Source organism: Notothenia rossii, assembly GCF_949606895.1.
Source record: "Notothenia rossii genome assembly, chromosome: 6".
NCBI classification, from domain to species: domain Eukaryota; kingdom Metazoa; phylum Chordata; class Actinopteri; order Perciformes; family Nototheniidae; genus Notothenia; species Notothenia rossii.
Genome location: NC_136909.1, coordinates 82360048 through 82378631, shown reverse-complemented (window position 1 = coordinate 82378631; position 18584 = coordinate 82360048). Strand labels below are relative to the sequence as shown.

At 41.1% G+C, this 18584-nt stretch overlaps 2 protein-coding genes across 10 annotated transcripts in view; one reads left to right on the top strand and one right to left on the bottom strand.

Moving 5' to 3' along the window:
• wdpcp (WD repeat containing planar cell polarity effector) overlaps positions 1–10833 on the bottom strand; it is a 77720-nt gene extending 66887 nt beyond the window's left edge. For 8 of the 9 annotated variants that reach the window (XR_013809196.1, XR_013809197.1, XR_013809198.1 and 5 more), the window contains exon 1: positions 10209–10799. Coding sequence is in view for 3 of the 9 variants with exons in the window: in XM_079686593.1 (XP_079542719.1) it covers positions 10209–10322 (114 nt within the window). In the remaining 6 variants the exon portion in view is untranslated. The other variant, XM_079686596.1, reaches the window with a different exon arrangement.
• Positions 10795–17336, top strand: mdh1ab (malate dehydrogenase 1Ab, NAD (soluble)). Its single transcript, XM_079686604.1, has 9 exons — positions 10795–10934; positions 11451–11549; positions 12032–12128; positions 13838–14013; positions 14504–14626; positions 14720–14896; positions 15758–15871; positions 16481–16570; positions 16681–17336. The coding sequence occupies exons 1-9, from the start codon at positions 10932–10934 to the stop codon at positions 16801–16803; spliced, it is 1002 nt and encodes a 333-aa protein (XP_079542730.1). The 5' UTR covers positions 10795–10931; the 3' UTR covers positions 16804–17336.
• The last annotated feature ends 1248 nt before the right edge of the window (positions 17337–18584 follow it).

The window sequence follows — 18584 nt, the reverse complement described above, 5'->3', positions numbered from 1 at the left end:
TTTAGCGAGTGATGAGTGCGTGTGGAAGTGTGTATGTATGTATGTATGTATGTGCATAGTGTGTGTGTGTGTGTGTGTGTGTGTGTGTGTGTGTGTGTGTGTGTGTGTGTGTGTGTGTGTGTGTGCGCACTGGAGCACGCAAATGTCTAGGTTTGGAGGGCATGTGCAGGTGAGGGGTTGAAAAGTTCACGTGTCCAGAAGCAATAGACCAAAAGAGACCTTTGCCCCATAATGAACACTTAAAAAACTTAAAAACCCTCAATTGAAAAACTTTAAAAAATGATCAGTCCATGAAAGGATTCTGAAAAACTCTATAGGGCAGAAATTGAATAATATTTTCTATTTGGATTCAAATGTTCTCAATGTAAGTGTTCATTGTGATATATTTAAATGTTAGAAAATAGTCAAAGCTGCACATGAAAATGGTTGGTTGAATGCCAATATGGCGTCTTAAACTTTCTTATGTGTCCATCCTACAGTTCATAAAAACAAAAGATTCAGTTTACCATCATTGAAACATCAATTGCTCAAATTCTCAAAACGTGTTCTGTTTGTAAAATGAATAAAATGGTAAATCAATTGTCCAAATATTGACATATGAATTTCCTGTTGGTGAAGGTCTTCATTTCTTAAAGCTAAGGACTGATTTACCTTCTTAAAAGTACGATCATATCCATAATGGTGGCTGCAATAAAGCAGGTCTTTGAAATGACAGTATCTCTTCACATCTGTCTTCTTTCATAAATGTGTGAATATATTTATTTAAATGAGAAAATAGTTTTGATTGTTGTTAACTGAGTGAGGGAGCGTGAACATAATCTGATTTGTACGAGTTCATTGAAAGTAGGATATCAATTCAGCAGCCGAATAATGGAGAATGTAATAATCTCACCGTCTCAGTGTGTGACAAAGAGAGGGAGAGAAAGACGGACACAGGGGGACGGAGAGATGAGTGGAAGCTCTTCTAAGCAGATGTGTAAACGTCATTAGAGGAGGTAATGGAGGGAGGAAGGTGGGGGGGGAAAAATCTACTCCAGCAGAGGTATTTACCCAACGCCTGGAGCAGAAACACAAACACAGCAGCAGTAATGACTGAGGGGCCGGGAAAGACGGAGAAAAAGAGACGTTTAGTGAGGAATCGGGTCATGATTAGGCAGGAAACGTGTTGGAGAAGACAGACAGGATTCAGGTTTAATCATGCCTGCTGCAAAATGTAGTAACAATCCAAGATTCCCACATTCAGAGCGGATTCCACTAAACCTGCGATGGTTGTCTTTCCCTGTTCAGCTAATAGGCCTAATCCTGGCAAGTGTTGCACTAAAAGCCGAGTGCATCTGCCATGCAGCAACGCCCAAGGGCAGGAAAGACAATACTTCCAGAGCAGCGGCACAATATCTGGCCGACTTCAAAGGGATTCTGGGGGACTCTGAGGCTCTCCGGTGTCGTCCCCTGTCACAGCGAAGGTGACGCGTGTCACACTGACCGCGGTGGTTTTTGTTTATGTTGTTGGATTTTCTTCTTTTAAAGCTGTTTGGTGGCATGTTGTTCGACCCTCACCTCCTGACCACAAACGCACGTATGAAAAAGGTAAACACACAAACAAATACACTGAAGGAATTGTTTACGGACACATGAACGAAAACATAGATGTATATGCTGAATATATAGCCCAGAAACTAGACGTGTCAATAAATACACTAGCATTTAAAAACAGATTTGGCCATAAAAAGAATTCAAACGTTCCTTTAGTGGACATCCCACTGTGTCACATGACAGGGAATATTACGGTTAAAACTGGATTGTTTTACAGTCAAGAAAAGGGTAAGGGACCCCGGATCATTATTGAACTCAGTCCACTCAGTGGTTACATTGAAGAGGTGTAAACTGTGATTGTGTTGAGCTTAATTTTCATGATCCAATTCCATAGTGCTAATCCAACCCTAGAATAACCTTGTTGTCTATTTCTATATTGTGAAGTTTTTAATTCCAGCTTGTAAGAGGCTTATTGTGCACTTGACACACACTTTAATGCCAACTGTTGCTGCATCTGCTCTTTATTTTCCACTCATGAATATCTATCTGTAAAAGAGGAATCTCTACTACCTAACATCAGACTATACCCAAGGTCAGGCGATTAATAAGATAAGATATACTTTATTGATCCCAATTTGGGAAGTTTTTTTCTAACAGCAGTATGTAAACAATTCCTGCAGTAGTGTATAAATACTTACACCACACACACACACACACACACACACACACACACACACACACACACACACACACACACACACACACACACACACACACACACACACACACACACACACACACACACACACACACACACACACACACACACACACACACACACACACACACACACACACACACACACACACACACACACCTGTCAATGGCTCAGGAAGTAAGGTTCTTTTGAAAGTTGCTGTCAGATGCGCAGAGCGAGATGGACCCTGGCTAAACGAAAGGTCACGATGAACGTCCCCTAGACTTCTCAGGGGTTTTATTTGCCCGTCACACACTCACACACATGCTGTCTGTCACCTCTCAGATGAGGCCATGACACCTTGGACATCTCTCAGCAGGCAGTGCGTGCCCCCCCCCCCCCCCTCTCTGACAGGTTGACATGGCACAGAGCGCTCATACACCGATGACACTCGGACCAAGAAGTTTGTTCCCTCTGCTGTGACCTCAGAGATGGACACCAGTGTCATATCTCCCTCCGCTGCAGTACGCTCAAGTCAATAAGTTCATAAGATCCTTTCCAGAGTCTACTCTCAGATTGGCAGTTGTCTATCACACTTCACGAGGGTAATATGACCTTTGGTTAGGAAGTTGGATTGTCAAACGTACAATGTTCTTCTTTTGGGGACTGCATTAGAGCTAATGGTGATTTAAAATGTGTTTATGACAGTGGCTAACAATCACTTAAAATTTGCAGGACAATTTTTATTTTGTATAGTCAAAAATTCTCAAGGCATTAAAAAAGCAAAACATTTAATTTGAGAAGTTGCAAATGTTTGATATTTTACAACAAATAACATTTATCTTCTGTCGGTCAACTCATTTCAGAACAAATCCATAACCCTAACTTTCTCTGGATAAAGCCTTAACTTCATCCCATTACCTATTTATCAATCCGTATAAGGAGCAAAGTTGGAAAAAGAGATTTGGGATTTAACACATGAACTGGATAGCCAGTTGGCCGGAATAAAACACAGAGTGAACATATTTCACAAGAACTATTTCAACCGAATAAATTAGTTTCATCAAAACTGTTCAGTGAAAGGTGAGGATTATCCAGATAATCCTGATTGGTACATTGTCTCTGCATAGACATGTTACTAGTGTAATAACCTCATGCTAACCTACATGTAAATGTTTTGATAACAGTTTCCACAGTCACAGCACAGGCATGAAAGGATTCAGTGTGCTCACGTCCCTACTACCATTAAAGCAATTGCAATAACAGAACACATGCTGTACAAACTAAACAAGGATGATTGCCTTTAAGCGTTGAGTCCTCTTTACTATCAATGCAGAGATTGAAGTAAAGTGTTTTCAAATCATAGTGAATTATTGTTATTGTTCGCCTGCAATACGGGGTTAGTCAAGCTGCTTCTGAGGTTCAAAACCAGCCGAACTGAAGCACCAAATACGCACATTTGCATGCTTGTACACACACATACAAATACAAACACACATCTGGCTATTCTCCATCTGTCAGAAAGCCCAAACACACAGTTATGCATGAAAACAGCCCTGCCCAATATTCTTCCTTCGAGAGTACAGTCATTGTGGAGCTGGTGTGTCCACAGACTTAGACGCTTGCCCCGAAGAAGTTCCTTGTTACCTTCACTTTGACACACACACACACACACACACACACACACACACACACACACACACACACACACACACACACACACACACACACACACACACACACACACACACACACACACACACACACACACACACACACACACACACACACACACACACACACACACACACACACACACACACACACACACACACACACACACACACAAAGGGGGAATTCTCCAACGCTGATTTCTGCTGTTTATTCAGGACAATAGTAGGGCTCTGCCTCTACCGCTGGGTCAAGTCATGTCTTGTCAGACGCTGTATCCTCTTTCCATTGAGCCTGACGGTTACAAGTACCACAGGGGCCTGCACTGGGCCCCCCATGTTAAACACATTCACCCTGCAGATAGACCTGTCTGACGTGAAGAGAACCGGCTCGTCTTTCACATCAAGCGACCATACAACCTAACCCTGCACCTACAATTTAGACAAATGGTGAAAAAAAAAAGCAAAACAATATAAATAACTCTTAGAAATGTATTTCAGCCGATCCATTCTCCTTAGTTTCTTGTATTCAATGCTTTCTCACCCATCAATGTACAACCTATCAATCACACTTCATTAGTCAAAGGGAGAATACTAGAATACCTCAGTGTCTGCTGTGATCAGATTTATTACTCTTGTTTCTTGCAATGGTGCCAAGTTGAATCAATACTTTTAACACAGCGGAGTCATCCCCAAAGACTTAAATCACCCATAAAGCCATCTGTACAGTAAGTCATCTTCATTAGAGGCTCTGTGTGACAAGCACTTGAGAGCTTAGCCGTTAAAACAACATTTCCTATTAAAAAATCATCTGGGAGAGGGAAGTGATTTTGACGGATGAAGTGCAACTGCCTGTTTAAAAGCCCACGTGTTGCCTTAAATTCACACCTTACAGACTGCAATAAAGCTGATCAGAACAAGTTTATGTTTTTAAAGTATGTACCTAAAGTGGTCTGAGTGAGCAATGAATACAAATAATTTGGACATAACACATGATCGTCCTCCAATCAGAAGGTCAGTATGTGTCCTTGGGCAAGATAATTAACCCCTAATTGCTTCCAATGACATGACTGTTGGTGTGCATGTGTGTGAATAGTTTCCCTGAGCAATGTGGCACCCTCTACCTCTGCATGAACATGTGTGAATGCTGACTTGAAATGTCAAAGACCGGGAAAGTGCTAATGCAGTCCATTTATTAATGAATACGTCCAACCAACAATCAGATACTAGTAGGCCTAAACAACTCTCACTTGCTACCTGCCTTGATGTCACACATATAAATAAAAACCACCATCAGCCGCGTGAAGCTCTTTCTGTGTGATGACGATCAGAGACAGTGTAGATGAGTTTAGTGTGTGACCGCTGTGACAAATTTCCCACCAATGTGTGACGGGCCCCTCACCCTCTCACGTGCACATGTACACAAGCTTAACGTTGTCTGGGCGGGCCGATCCCGCCGGCTCACTGTCGGCACGGCAACCAGCGCTATCCTGGCTAACATCTGCCGCACGACCCGGGGCCACTCAGAAAGGGCCCTTAATCCCCACACAGCCATGTTGTGGGGGAAAACATTCTTTCCTTTTAGTGAGTGCAGACAAACAGGGACGAGCGGTGCTGCTGGTAACTTGCAGGCGGCCGGCCTCTTGGAAGGACGGTGAATTTTTGTTGGTTACGTGGCCCCCCCCCCCCACCCCAATTGTGCGGCGGCCCATTATGGCTGTGCAGAGGCGTGTGACCGCCAGCATCGGCAGCAAGTTGCTGTGACTGGTCCAGTTGGATGGATTTGGGTTTTGAGGTTAATGAAAGGTGTTGAGGTTGGTGTGGGTCAGGGGGGTTTGTCAGCCAGCCTTGTTATGCTAAAACAACAGTTGCATTGATCAAAACGTGCACCACTTTCCACCCTGGCTGTGGATCCAGGACACTGTTGCTGCCGCATTGTCGGTCATCCTTCAGTGAGTTTTTAAAAAAAGTGTGTTTGTTGATGTCTACAGCAGAGGGGATGGAGAGGGAGGAGAGATGCAGAACATGTGGGAGTTTGGTGACCCCTTGTGGCAGATACTGTAGAAGCACACAAACTCACACAAAACAATATTTGCATATTAAGAACCTCAGAAAGTCACACCAAGAACTATTAAAGATCACAACAAGACAAGTTAACACATCTTCTCCTGTCTGAAACAAGCCAAGCCTTAATCATTCATCATACTGTCTCTGATAAAGACCTTCTGGGTGGTGACTCAGAGAGGAAATGAAGACACGGCTCTATCAATCAGTCCATCAACTGCTGTGAAATATGTATTTGTCTTAATATGTAGTTTGATTCCATCAAACCCATTTCACGGACCATTTCCTTATGCAAACAGAGAGAGTGGAAGAGTGTGGTTGAGGCTCACTCACAGGAGAAAACACTTCTCGCTGTGTGTATAGTATGAGATTTAATTGAATAGTTCTGCATCAGTGCCAGGAAGTTAGTTGGTGTGTTTGCAGAGGTCTGTGTTCTCTCTGATTGAGGGCTTGGTTGTCTTTTTTCCCCTGAAGCAAGCCAATACTTGGCTCGAAACAAAGTCCTTCTCAGGTTTCAATCACAGACAATCAGCGAGAGAGAAACTCACAGAGGTAGTAGGTACATCAAGGCAGATTGGAAACAGTCGTACGCCTCCAGGCCGCGTCCTAAAAGTGCCAGAGCAGCGCAATAACAACAGCTCAAATGGATCTGCAGGCTATTTCTGGAAGCGAGCAATTCAGGATATCTCAGCTCAGAGACAGAAAATGTCCTGCGTTGAATAGGACAGGAAAATATATTTTGTAAGCCATCGAGTTATTAAAAAATGATAGGCTGATTGATTTTGTGCAACTTTAGTGATACAGGAATTAAATAGCATGAAACAAATAGCCAGCTCACAACATTTGACAATGTAGGAAACATGTTCCCACTTAAAGTAGGTATGCAATTCATTTCCACATGACATGACCGTTTCAGATAGATCACGCTTTTCTTACCACGAAAACTGAAAGGACACAAATTAAAACGAACGCTGCATTAATAAATGAACTTTCAGAGAGACACATTTTTTCTGCAGCGAATTATTTTAACGGCGTGAATGCCATCACGTTCAGATATTGTTTTCTCAGTTTTTTCCTTTTCCCTGTTTTCTCCTCAAGCACATTGGTTTTCAAAAAAGCAAAGAAGCATTTTTCACTGCTTGCTTAGGTTGCTACACCACACAAGTGTGAGCAAGCAATCATACATATTTAAACTGTTCCCATATCTGAGGTAAGGGCACTTCAGGTTTTAGGACAATTTGTGATTTAGCCGTCAAAAACACAAGCCAACTCTTGCACCTTTTTATGTTGGCAAACAGCAAAAGGGTGTGAAATGACTCGCTTGCACACGTACCAAATGTCTGAATGATAATTACAACTGGTAATTTGATTTTTCAGTAACACGCCCGGTTCTTAGAGGCAAGACGACTGCTGCAGCAACAAGTGTTTTCGGAGAGTCTTCACCACATATCCATCAACACCAGTTTCAAAGGCTATGATAAGAGACATCCAAGAATCACCAACCACAGCCATACACTGACACCTAGTGTGAAATCACGGACACTGCACATATCAGACACGGACAGGACCAGGTCACGTAGGCTCATTTTAAACAGAGCTGCTGTCTGCACGACAATGTAAGGGACGGGAAAAAAAGAGTACAATTAATCTGCTGCTATGATCTAAAGCTTCATCAACTTATCTAAGACAGGAATATGACAACGCTTAGACACAGATACGTCATAAAGTAAACAAGGTGATGGCACAGGGATACAAACGTTGAATATGATGGGAGATAGCAGTGATGATGGTGTAATTTTTTGTTGTGTTTGTGTGTTGTTTATGTATTTAATGTGGATGTACTCGTGTGAATGGCAACTGCTATCTCTCCATGTCTGCCTGTACACTGTGAGAGCTATTTGGTCTAGCACGGCAGATAAGAGGGTGATATGGAGGCTGGTGGGTGTGCTGGCTATCTGCCTCCCAGACACCAACGTAACAGGGTCACTCAGGTGCACTCTGCAGGGACAAGTGCAGGAGCAGAATAGGAGGAGATAAAGTAGGAGAGGACAGAAAAGGGTGGAGGTGAGGGAGGTGAAATGACAAGGGGAACAAAAGAGGAGATGGAGTGGACAAAGGACGGTCAGCAGAGGAGACAGACACTGTACAGAGAAAGAGACGTGTCATGAACTTATCGAGAATTTACACCTTTAAGCGTGACAGTAAAGTGTATGTGTGCACATGTATAGGCGTTACTACGTGTATGCAGTTCAGGATTTGTGCACGTGAGCCCACTCCCCTCGCTTCTGTGGTGCTCCAATTTGGCCTGGTGGGCGGGACAAAACACCCACAATGCCGATTGTTTTCACAGCACACACACACAGAGGATCAGGCCGGCGTGGCACACTGGCACCAGATATTATCATGTGTGCCGCTGCTGTTTTTAGATTCATTCTGATTTCCTTTTAACAAAGACGAAGCCTGCCCTAATCCCCTCATGTGAACCTGACTAGGGACAGAGAGGAAAATAAACATTGGAGACTCACTTGTAAATTACAGTTACAGCAAAAACAGAGTCATTCAAATGCGAGTTTATAAAAAGTCAGAACTGTCACGAGTCGTTATAGTAATGCAATGTAGTTTTAATGTTGATTAGTAGAAAAAACTACTTTTCAGGCCTAGAAAACCCTTTTAATCCACAATTTTGCATGGCAACCTTGATCCTGTGACTTCATAGCATAAAGAAAATGCACCACGTACAATCAAAAAACAGGTCATTCATGTTCCTTAGATATCATACCAGATAATAGCTAACTGACAGTAATTATACCCCGTTAATAAAAGAGTTGAACAAAAGACTATACTATACAAAGTAGGGAAAGGCATATTTGAAGGCCCTCCAATAAATGTAATACAGCCAGAGTATGATCCTCCAGCAGTATGCCATGCAGCCAACAGACAGCTTTGAGCAACTGTTTGTCCAATACTGACACCCCTGACAGACAAGCTGCCACACAGAGGGGTAAATGTGAGCTGAGAGGAACCCTGCCAGGCTGTGGCAGCTGCTTCAAACGCCTCTGAATCAGGCGGCTCTTACACACAGCCTTTTGAGGAGGGAAGGGTCTGTGCCAGCCCCTGTCACTGGCAGGTGAACACCTTAACATTAGGGCCAGTTTTGGGCTTTGGATGGAGAATAAGTGGTGGCTTGAGATCATTTTGTGTCATCAGGATGAAAGAATGATAGATCGACTGTACATGGATGAATAATACATCAGTGAATATTTCAAGCAGTAGAACCTTGCCACAAACAGTTAATCGGTTTTAACCACAATTAGTTCGCATCATAACACTGCAGAGAGCCAGCCAAGCTATAGCCCACATGAGACCACAGTCTGACACCAGCTCAGTGTAACACCATCTCCTCTGCTTTTTGTTGGAGTCAGGTAATGAGCCTGTAATGAGGCCATGAAATATTGATAACCACCCTCACCTAACACTGGGCCTCTATAGGGGTCCTCTCAACTCAAAACAGCATAGTAGAAACAAAACATTTACGCATCTCATGCTGCTGAAGAACCAAAGATGAGCAGTAGTGTTCTGATATTGTATCTATATTTGATTAACACTAAGGTACATAGTTAGGCTATATTCTGCCATATAAATGTTCCTACTCTTTGTCAGCCTTGTAGTTTCTTTATTAAGAATTTGCTTTATATGTTTGCTGGCAACTAATTATTCTTGTTTTGTTTTCTTGTTATCTGTTACATGTTCTAAAACAAAAAAAGCACAGTTTCACATAAAAAATTAAACTACAACAGTGTCAAATACTCTGTTAAAGTAAACGTCCTGCATGAAATCTTATTAAGTAAAAGGTACTAAATAATTGGCATTAAAATACACTTAAAGTACCAAAAGTAAAAGTTAATTCAGAATCATGTATATTCAATTACTCCATTGTTATTTTTGATGCATTTTGTTCACTGCAACTGGTAAATGTAGAGCTACTTTTAATAACCTTAGAATCTAATATATAATCTGAATCTGTCAAGTAACTAGTTTTATCAAATAAATGTAGTGCTGTAGAAGTAAAAGGTGTCTTAAATTCCCCAAAGTACCCCGAAATCATACAACACTTGAGTAAATGTACTTCAATACAATACCACTGATAAACAGCATTGACAATATTGAAGAGGGATGAAGATTGAGACTCAGACTGAGAGAGGAAGAAAGAGATGAGAAAGGTTAGTTAGCTATCATTAACTTACCTCAAATACTGCAGTGACGAAGACAGCAAAGTAAAAGAGTGTGTGCTCTCCCCTTGGCTGCTCAGCTTCAGTAGATATCAAACTAATAACACCTACATCATGCCTTTCACACATACATCCATGCTTTCACAGCAAACATAAATAGTAAGCCATGTTTGGTTGATAAAGACAACACGTGAAGTAGCGGTTTGCTCTAGTAAGCTAGCATTATCCAAACTTAACCTGTTATTCACTGAGACGCCAACCAGTTATTGTTACGTTTCATATCGATAACTTATGTTGATGCCTCTTTTCGGTCCACATGTTGGTCTTTCTTGCTAACGAGTGGCTAAGCTAAAGTATAAACAAACTGTACTCCTGAGGCAGGTCGAACTGGTCGCTAAGCAACGACAAGCAACCAGCTAGCTCATTAGCAACCAGCTAGCTCATTAGCGACCCAGAAACGCAACTAGTTAGCTCAATAAACATACATTACATATGAAAGCCTGGTTGTATAGCATAAGTTGTTCAAATATGACCGATAGCACCCCTTTCTTTTACGGGATAACTTCTTCATTTTTGACAAAGAACTACATTACCTAGTATTCAAAACTACAATTACCCGGATGTAAAATCTGCCGTCAGATGTTTGCAAGTGTCGTGATGCTCTCAGGATTTAAATAGGTGTGACCTGCTGGTTGAGCGATAAGTGGGAGTGAGAGCAGTTCAACCTTCCGTCTGAACATGGTGAGTACAGCTAGCGAATATATCGGTTTATTAGGTATTTGGTATTGCATGTCTAACGCAGATTAAACCACAGTTATTCCGGTTGTAACGATGAGAATTTCACAAACGTGTGCAAAGTTATTCAAAGTTGATTTGGACTATTCTTGCATTCTGGCTGACAGCATGACGCAACCTAACCGTTGGAGTTTATTACATTTGATGTATCCTTTTGTCACTTGTGTAGCTACTTTAGTCATTTTCAGGGGTATTGAATGACAAAGATGGCGTTGAACTTGAAAAAGTATATCCTGCATTTGATATGCAACATTGAGACTTGTATGGAAAAGCACAGTCTATTTTTAAAGTGACCCCCCCCCCCCCCCCCCCCCCCTGCTTTAGTAAATCCTGTTGACAAGAATAGACACCCAGTCAGGCATCCACGTGCACTGGACAATTAAAGGGTAGCTGTCATGCCCCTCTTTGAAATCAATGCTAATATTACTAACAGCACTGTTTTTTTTACCTTTTGCCTTGCAGTCTGAGCCTATTAGAGTTCTGGTGACCGGCGCTGCTGGGCAGATTGCCTATTCCCTGCTGTTCAGCATTGCCAAGGGAGATGTCTTTGGCAAAGATCAGGTAAGGAAAGGCTTTGTCATGCTCTCAATTCCCTTATCTCATTAGGGAGTGTAAGTTCAGTATCACAAGAGACACACAGGACACCAAGAGCCCCAGGCAAAACAGCTGTAAATATCACAAATGTTTACAGTTCAAATCTAGGGGTGACAGTGAACAGATATTGCCCCACTGAGAAGTGATCAGATTGCACTCACGAGTTTAAGCGCCCTTTGATGAGCCAGGGTTGACCTTGAAGTCAATGAAATAGATCTTGTACGAAGCTCTTAGGCCAACTTAAAAATAACTTGATCTATTTGGCGCATGCAATCGTCAGTGATCCAAATGGCTTAAAGCCTCCACACTGTTCCAGAAACAACTAATTCCCTACTGGCCTGTCATTATGCCTGGGAATTTAGATTTCAAGTACATTAATAACAAATTCCAGCATGTTTTTGTTCATTTCAAACCATTCATCCTACTTCCTTCCCTCTTTCTTCTGTCAGCCAGTCATTTTGCTCCTTTTGGACATTACACCCATGTTGCCGGTCCTGGAGGGTGTCGTCATGGAGCTGCAGGACTGTGCCCTCCCACTTCTGAGAGGTAACAACTAAACACTATTAATAACATCATAATACGTTATTGAAATACTTGAATTGAATATCACTGTTCCCCTTAACATCCTGTCATTGGAGCAATTGTAGTTACGAGGAGATTCTGGGGTAAAGATAAGGTGCACAGTTTTTTTGTTTTAATTTTTAAGTTGTGTACACTTTTTGAATGAATACAACTTCTGCCTGGTTGTCCCAAGAGAAGGTTATGCATATTTGCTGTAATGTTTTGATAATTGGCACCAAGGATATCCTCTCTTTGTGTCAAAGGATTCCGGTCTGTGTTTCCCAAACTCACTCATTTGCTGTTTATCATCACTCTTTTAAAGAGTGTTGGTACTTTACCTCCTATTTCCATCCTATCCTTTTGCTACTATACTATTTATATGGTAAAGCCTATTGATTGTGACCATATGCTGTCTTCTAAAAGAATAAGGTATGCTAAGGCACTGATGATTGTCCGCTTATGATATCCAGTGGTAGCTGAGCATCTGATCCCACCGAGGCTATATGTCCATCCCATGAAGGATTAAACATGCATAAATACATTTAATTTAAATGATCACATAATATGACCAGTATAGGACGGACAAATGTTATCATAGTTGCTGAATCCGGAATAAAACATTGGGATGCGAATAAAATCTCTTTTTATACGTTACTACACCCCTCAGAATATCATTCACCACTTGGTATCCAGCTCTCCTAAATATTGGAGATGGATACATTTTGATGCTATGGATTTTTGTAATGCTTTTTCTCCGAGGACCAAATATCTGTCACTGTAAGAATGCTAATAAAGGTTCGGACTTATTTCCTTCTCAAAGACACTTGATAACTATATGCACTGGTTTTTATTGGGACTTTTGGTGTCATCAGTGTAACTGCCGTCATGACATCAGTCGTGAGGCGCCATTATGTGCCGTCTCCATTGTGACCTGGAATTTTTCCTTTGTATTGGTGCTGTCCTTTTGCTTTGTTTGGACATGGGATGTCAGAGGCCCCTGTATTAACCAACTGTGCTGCAAAGACTACGCTTCATGCACTGAGATTGGCCCAGCTGTACAGTACTGCTCACACATGGGATACAGACCAAATGTGTGACATTTAGAAAGGGTGCAAAAGGTTTTGGATGAGAAATGTCCCAGTTATGAATTGTCAGACATGTGGACTGAAAAGACCTTGGCTGTTAACTTGGTTTCCTCTGGTATGATTGTTTAAGGGAGTGGATCATTATTTGGAATACCTGATGCAAACATTAATTCAATACAACTGAGAACCTGTTTCTGTTTAACAGTGAGACCTGGCCTAGAAATGGCACTAATATGAGCTACAAATGGGCCCAAAAATGTATTTGTGCTTTAGAGATAATCAATACCTGTGTGTCATGTTCAGCTGGAAAACAAAAATACTGAAGAACAAAAATAAATGTCAGTTTAGAAGAAAGTTGAAACTCCTGGGAGCTGCCTTAGCACGCCAAGAAACAGATGTGATTTTCTTTATGCTTAAATCTTCAGAAACATTGCAGACATTATCTCAAAACCTTGACGGATAAAGTTAGTAAAATCATTGACAAAACTGTAAAACCTTGTGCTTCAAGTTTTATCGTAAAGTAACTTTTTGCCAAGGAGTAAACAGTGGGAATTAATGGTTATACTGTAAACCTTCAACCAGTAATGTTTTCCCTTTCTTTCTCCACAGAGATTGTCCCCACTGACAAGGAGGAGGTGGGCTTCAAGGACCTGGACGCCGCCATCTTGGTTGGCTCGATGCCCCGCAGGGAAGGCATGGAGAGGAAGGACCTGCTCAAGGCCAACGTGGCCATCTTCAAGAGCCAGGGATCCGCTCTGGAGAAGTACGCCAAGAAGACTGTCAAGGTACTGAGAGGCAATTTAGACCTGCACTGACATGCATATTTAACGACACGCCCTCTCCTTTTTTTAACTTGTGTCGAAGGCTGTAGATTAAACTATTCTGCTTCTGGCTAAATTGCTTGTATTGCATTGTTTGGATGATCGCCATTTTTCAGAGCCCTCTTGTTGCTGTGTAAAATATTTGTTCTATCATAAAAAGCCTATTACAAGTTTGCTTGTTAAGAGGATGTGTAAGAATAGCATTTTGATCCTACGGCAGCTTTTAAATCAAGTTACTCTATCCAAAGGAACAAATATGAATATGAATACATTTTATTTTACTTTTTAAGGTACACAAAGACCCTTTACATACAGATTAGAATTCATAACACAGAAGTAATTTACAGATTAAAATGACAGGATTATAAGTGAGCTGTTACAATAATGAGGTTACATTAAGTTAGAAAGGACGAGTCCCTATGGTTTTATTTTTAATTTGTTGTTGTGTTTTTAGGTGCTGGTTGTAGGAAATCCAGCCAACACCAACTGCCTGATTGCAGCCAAGTCTGCTCCCTCCATCCCCAAAGAGAACTTCTCCTGCCTCACCCGTCTGGACCACAACAGGGCCCGCTCTCAGGTAGCATCCTTTAGACTACTGTTTGTACTTCCATCTTGCCTTTACATATTAGATTCCCAGACTTTAACCTGACTTTGTTCTCCTGTCCTGCAGGTGGCGATGCGCTGTGGCGTCCCTGCAACCAATGTGAAGAATGTGATCATCTGGGGCAACCACTCGTCCACCCAGTACCCCGACGTGCACCACTGCCTGGTCAAAATGCCCAGCAGCGAGCTCGCCTGCTTTGATGCCGTCAAAGATGACGCCTGGCTCAAAGGAGATTTCATCGCTGTGAGTTGAAACTATTGGACTGTGAGATATATTTCGACATGGTTCCTGCTTGAAATGCAGAATATGAGAAAACCAATACTCTGCAGGTCTGCTAAAGTATATGAAAATCACACGGTTCAAAAACAAAATCTGATGACATTTAGACTGGCCTGTCAAACAAATGTCACATGACAAAAACACAGAAACATACTACATCAAATGTATTTTTATGTCATTTGTAAATCCTGTAAAGAGACTGAAAGTGACAAAAGTAATCGTTTCAGAATAAAAGTTATTTCATCTTTCAAATATGTATTTTAAAGCTTAAAGGTGGGGTAGGTAAGTTTGAGAAACCGGCTCGAGATACACTTTTTGTTATATTCCATGGAATGCTCTTAACATCCCGATAGCAATGGATATATTAAATGCTTTGACAATAAATACATAAAAAAATGTCATCTGTGGAAGCCGTGGTGCTGTAAAAAGTACGACCAATCATCTTAGCCGGCCCGGCTAAAATAACTGGATGGCCTACCTGCCTGTCAGCCTTCCATCTGTGCACAAACTTATCTCGTGCCCTCATTGGTCATGTTCGTTCGTGTGTGTTGGAGGAGGGGCTCTGTAAGGAACTCTGAAGAAGGGGCAGATTTTTTCCGGCTGTGTATTTTCAAATTCTTGCGCACTCGAGCTGGTTTCTCCAAAATTACCTACCCCACCTTTAAACCTCCATAGGATTTGCAGACATTATCTCAAAACCTTGACAAATAAAAACAAAACTAGACGCACAGCTTAATAACACTATCATGATAGGCTCAGTTATTCTGCTCACAATCCCATTGACTGCCACTGTTTCATGTGATGGTCCATGTTCCTGTTTTGCAGACAGTGCAGCTGAGAGGCGCTGCCGTCATCAAGGCCAGGAAGCTGTCCAGCGCCATGTCTGCAGCCAAGGCCATCTGTGACCACATGAGAGACATCTGGTGCGGCACCCCTGAGGTAAACACCATATTTATTTATACGACAGTAGTCATTACTGTGAGAATGTCTGCCTGTTGCCATTCTGTTGAGAAGTGGCTGTTACTTAGTGAGCAACAAACACAAATCCCCAATCCTCATCCCAATGAAACAGAATATGATTTGATGTTCCTGTAATTGAGACTGATGTAGCTTATCGAGGTATTTATATTAAGGGTTGTATACAGTATGAAGGTAGATACAGTATTAAGGGTGTGCCTACATATTTGTGTTGCCTACCTGAGAGGTTAGAATTGTGTGCACATATTACACAAACCATGGGGTATTCATGGCTTCATAAATCTGAGAAAAAGAGCACGCGTGCATATTTCTCTGTTGGTGCTCATTCATGAATTTACACCGACTTTTAGGAGTGTGACAAAGTAATTATCTGGCTGTTTGTACTGCTGATGTTCTTGGTGCTAGAAGAAGATGAAGTCAAGTCTTGTGTCTTTGATTTCAGACGCGTTACATTGTGCTCTGGGAAATGTTAGCGTTAAGTGTTTCCTAATCTCTGTGATAACCAAATACCACTCCCGACAATCCTATTTGAAAGGCTGTTTCAATCACTATCTCCTTCTTTTTTTTCAGGGTGAGTTCATCTCCATGGGGGTTTACTCCTCTGGGAACAGCTATGGAGTCCCTGAAGACCTTATCTACTCATTCCCTGTCCAGATCAAGGTAAATCTAACCTTGTTATCTAATACTGTAGCTAGCAGTGAACTACGTCATTTCTGTCGGAAGCTTGTGTTCCAAAATACAAAACGTACAAATGTATTTTGTTTCCTCAGGGGAAGTCCTGGAAGATTGTGGAGGGTCTGGCCATCAACGAGTTTTCCCGATCAAAGATGGAAGCCACAGCAGCCGAGCTGATCGAGGAGAGAGACACAGCTGTGTCCTTCCTGGGAGTGTGACTAGACCCGGCAAAGCCCACCAACCAACACTTAGACAGACCCAACACTCCGGACGCACGCCTGTGATAAAGCACTCCATAAATCCCTGCATTACTTTGTGTGTGTGTATGTATAGGAGAGTGAGTCAGTGTTTATGAGTGTAAAGATGGAATTACACGTGTGCGTTGGGAAGCTAACCCTTTGCACCCTTATGTGCACCTTTTTCAAAAATGTAAATCAGCTACAGAGCTCTCGGACGGAGACAGTAATGGGTTGATTGTACGTTCATTCACACATTTAATGGTTGTGTAAATGTTCTGTCTACTTTGGCTATTGCAAAGCATATTGTCTATTTAAAAGACACACGAGACTCTTCACTACGCACAAGTATAACTCTAGATTAAAAGTCCACCAAATTTGTTACAAGCTATTTTATAATATTTTTTCTCCAAGTGAAACATGGATGGTTGTTACATTTAGTCAATGATGTACTAAGTCCTCCAACACTGTGATGGATAACTTTTAAACCAAACAATAAAATATTAAAAACTCCACTTGTCTTTGCTGATTTTACATTAATTTTCAAAGTATGTTGATAATTTTATAGGAAAATGTAGATGTAATACTTCCAGGTTTTCTTTATGTTTGTACCAGGAAGTATGAAGGGTGAAAGTACCAGTTTATTGTATATCACTGTTCTATGCCCATAGGTATATAGACAACAATATCAAGGTTGTGTTATTGATTCTTATTGATGCTGGCATGGGCGTCACTTTGTTAGAAAATGTGGTGGGGACAATTTCTCCAGATTTAACATCAGCATAGCAGAAGACAAAAGATGTCCCTCTGCTGGGTGTTGAACCTCGAGCACCTGCATGAAAAACCAACTCATATACCTGTGGACCACCAATGTGTTTTTAAAACAATGAACGCCCAACTAAAGGTCTTGTTGTAATCTGATTAGGATTTCATTTGTACCTTTATTCACACAACGAGCACATGGGTATGGAGGACCGAACAGATCTAAAAAAGAAATGATGGATGAATACAGGAAAATAAATAAATACCAAAATAAAAACAAGAAAAAATTCATAAATATGGAAATAAAAAAAAGGAATATATAAATAAAAAAATATAGGTTGAGAATAAAACAGAAAAATAATTATTAAATATCATTAATGTATGTATACATTTATATCACTTATATATTTATTCATTAATGTGTCTGTGCCTGTTTCACACAATGTTGCTTTGCTTGGTAGCCTTGTATTCTGTGGATACGACAACATTTATAGCAACTGCTCTTAAAGTTTCAACAAGTGCACGTGTATAAACAATATATTTGAGTTGCTATCATATTTTATTTCATGTCCTCTGACCAGTCCCACTTTTATTTAGAAGCTTTGTGTCAAGTTGTATAACACAGTACAAGGAGAAAAACAGTGACTCTTCTCTCCTCAATAAATATTTTAACACCGGGAATTTCCGGCGTATTCATGTCTTGTATTAATCTTAAAGCCCCCTGAGATAAAAGTAGCATTTGTGATATTATAATTTAAATAAACCCACTCTTTTATTAGAGAAATATATCTTAGTTAAGCATTGTATTGTACTGTATATAAGAAACTAAGCTACAGTGCAGTCATAGTCACAGTTTCACCAGGCAGGGGCAGCATTTCCTAGTTTATTTTACCCTTTACCCCTTGCTAGCAGCATAATAAATGATTATGTAATATTTGAAACTAGTCAAATTCGGAATGTGTCATTGTTTACGTTGTTTACTTATAAGGTCAATCATTTAC

What these genes read in the sequence shown, in the direction of transcription:
- mdh1ab (XM_079686604.1), top strand. An exon ending in ATGTCTTTGGCAAAGATCAG is followed by an intron (nt 11,550 to 12,031) that starts GTAAGGAAAGGC and finishes TTCTTCTGTCAG; the next exon opens with CCAGTCATTTTGCTCCTTTT. An exon ending in ACAACAGGGCCCGCTCTCAG is followed by an intron (nt 14,627 to 14,719) that starts GTAGCATCCTTT and finishes CCTGTCCTGCAG; the next exon opens with GTGGCGATGCGCTGTGGCGT.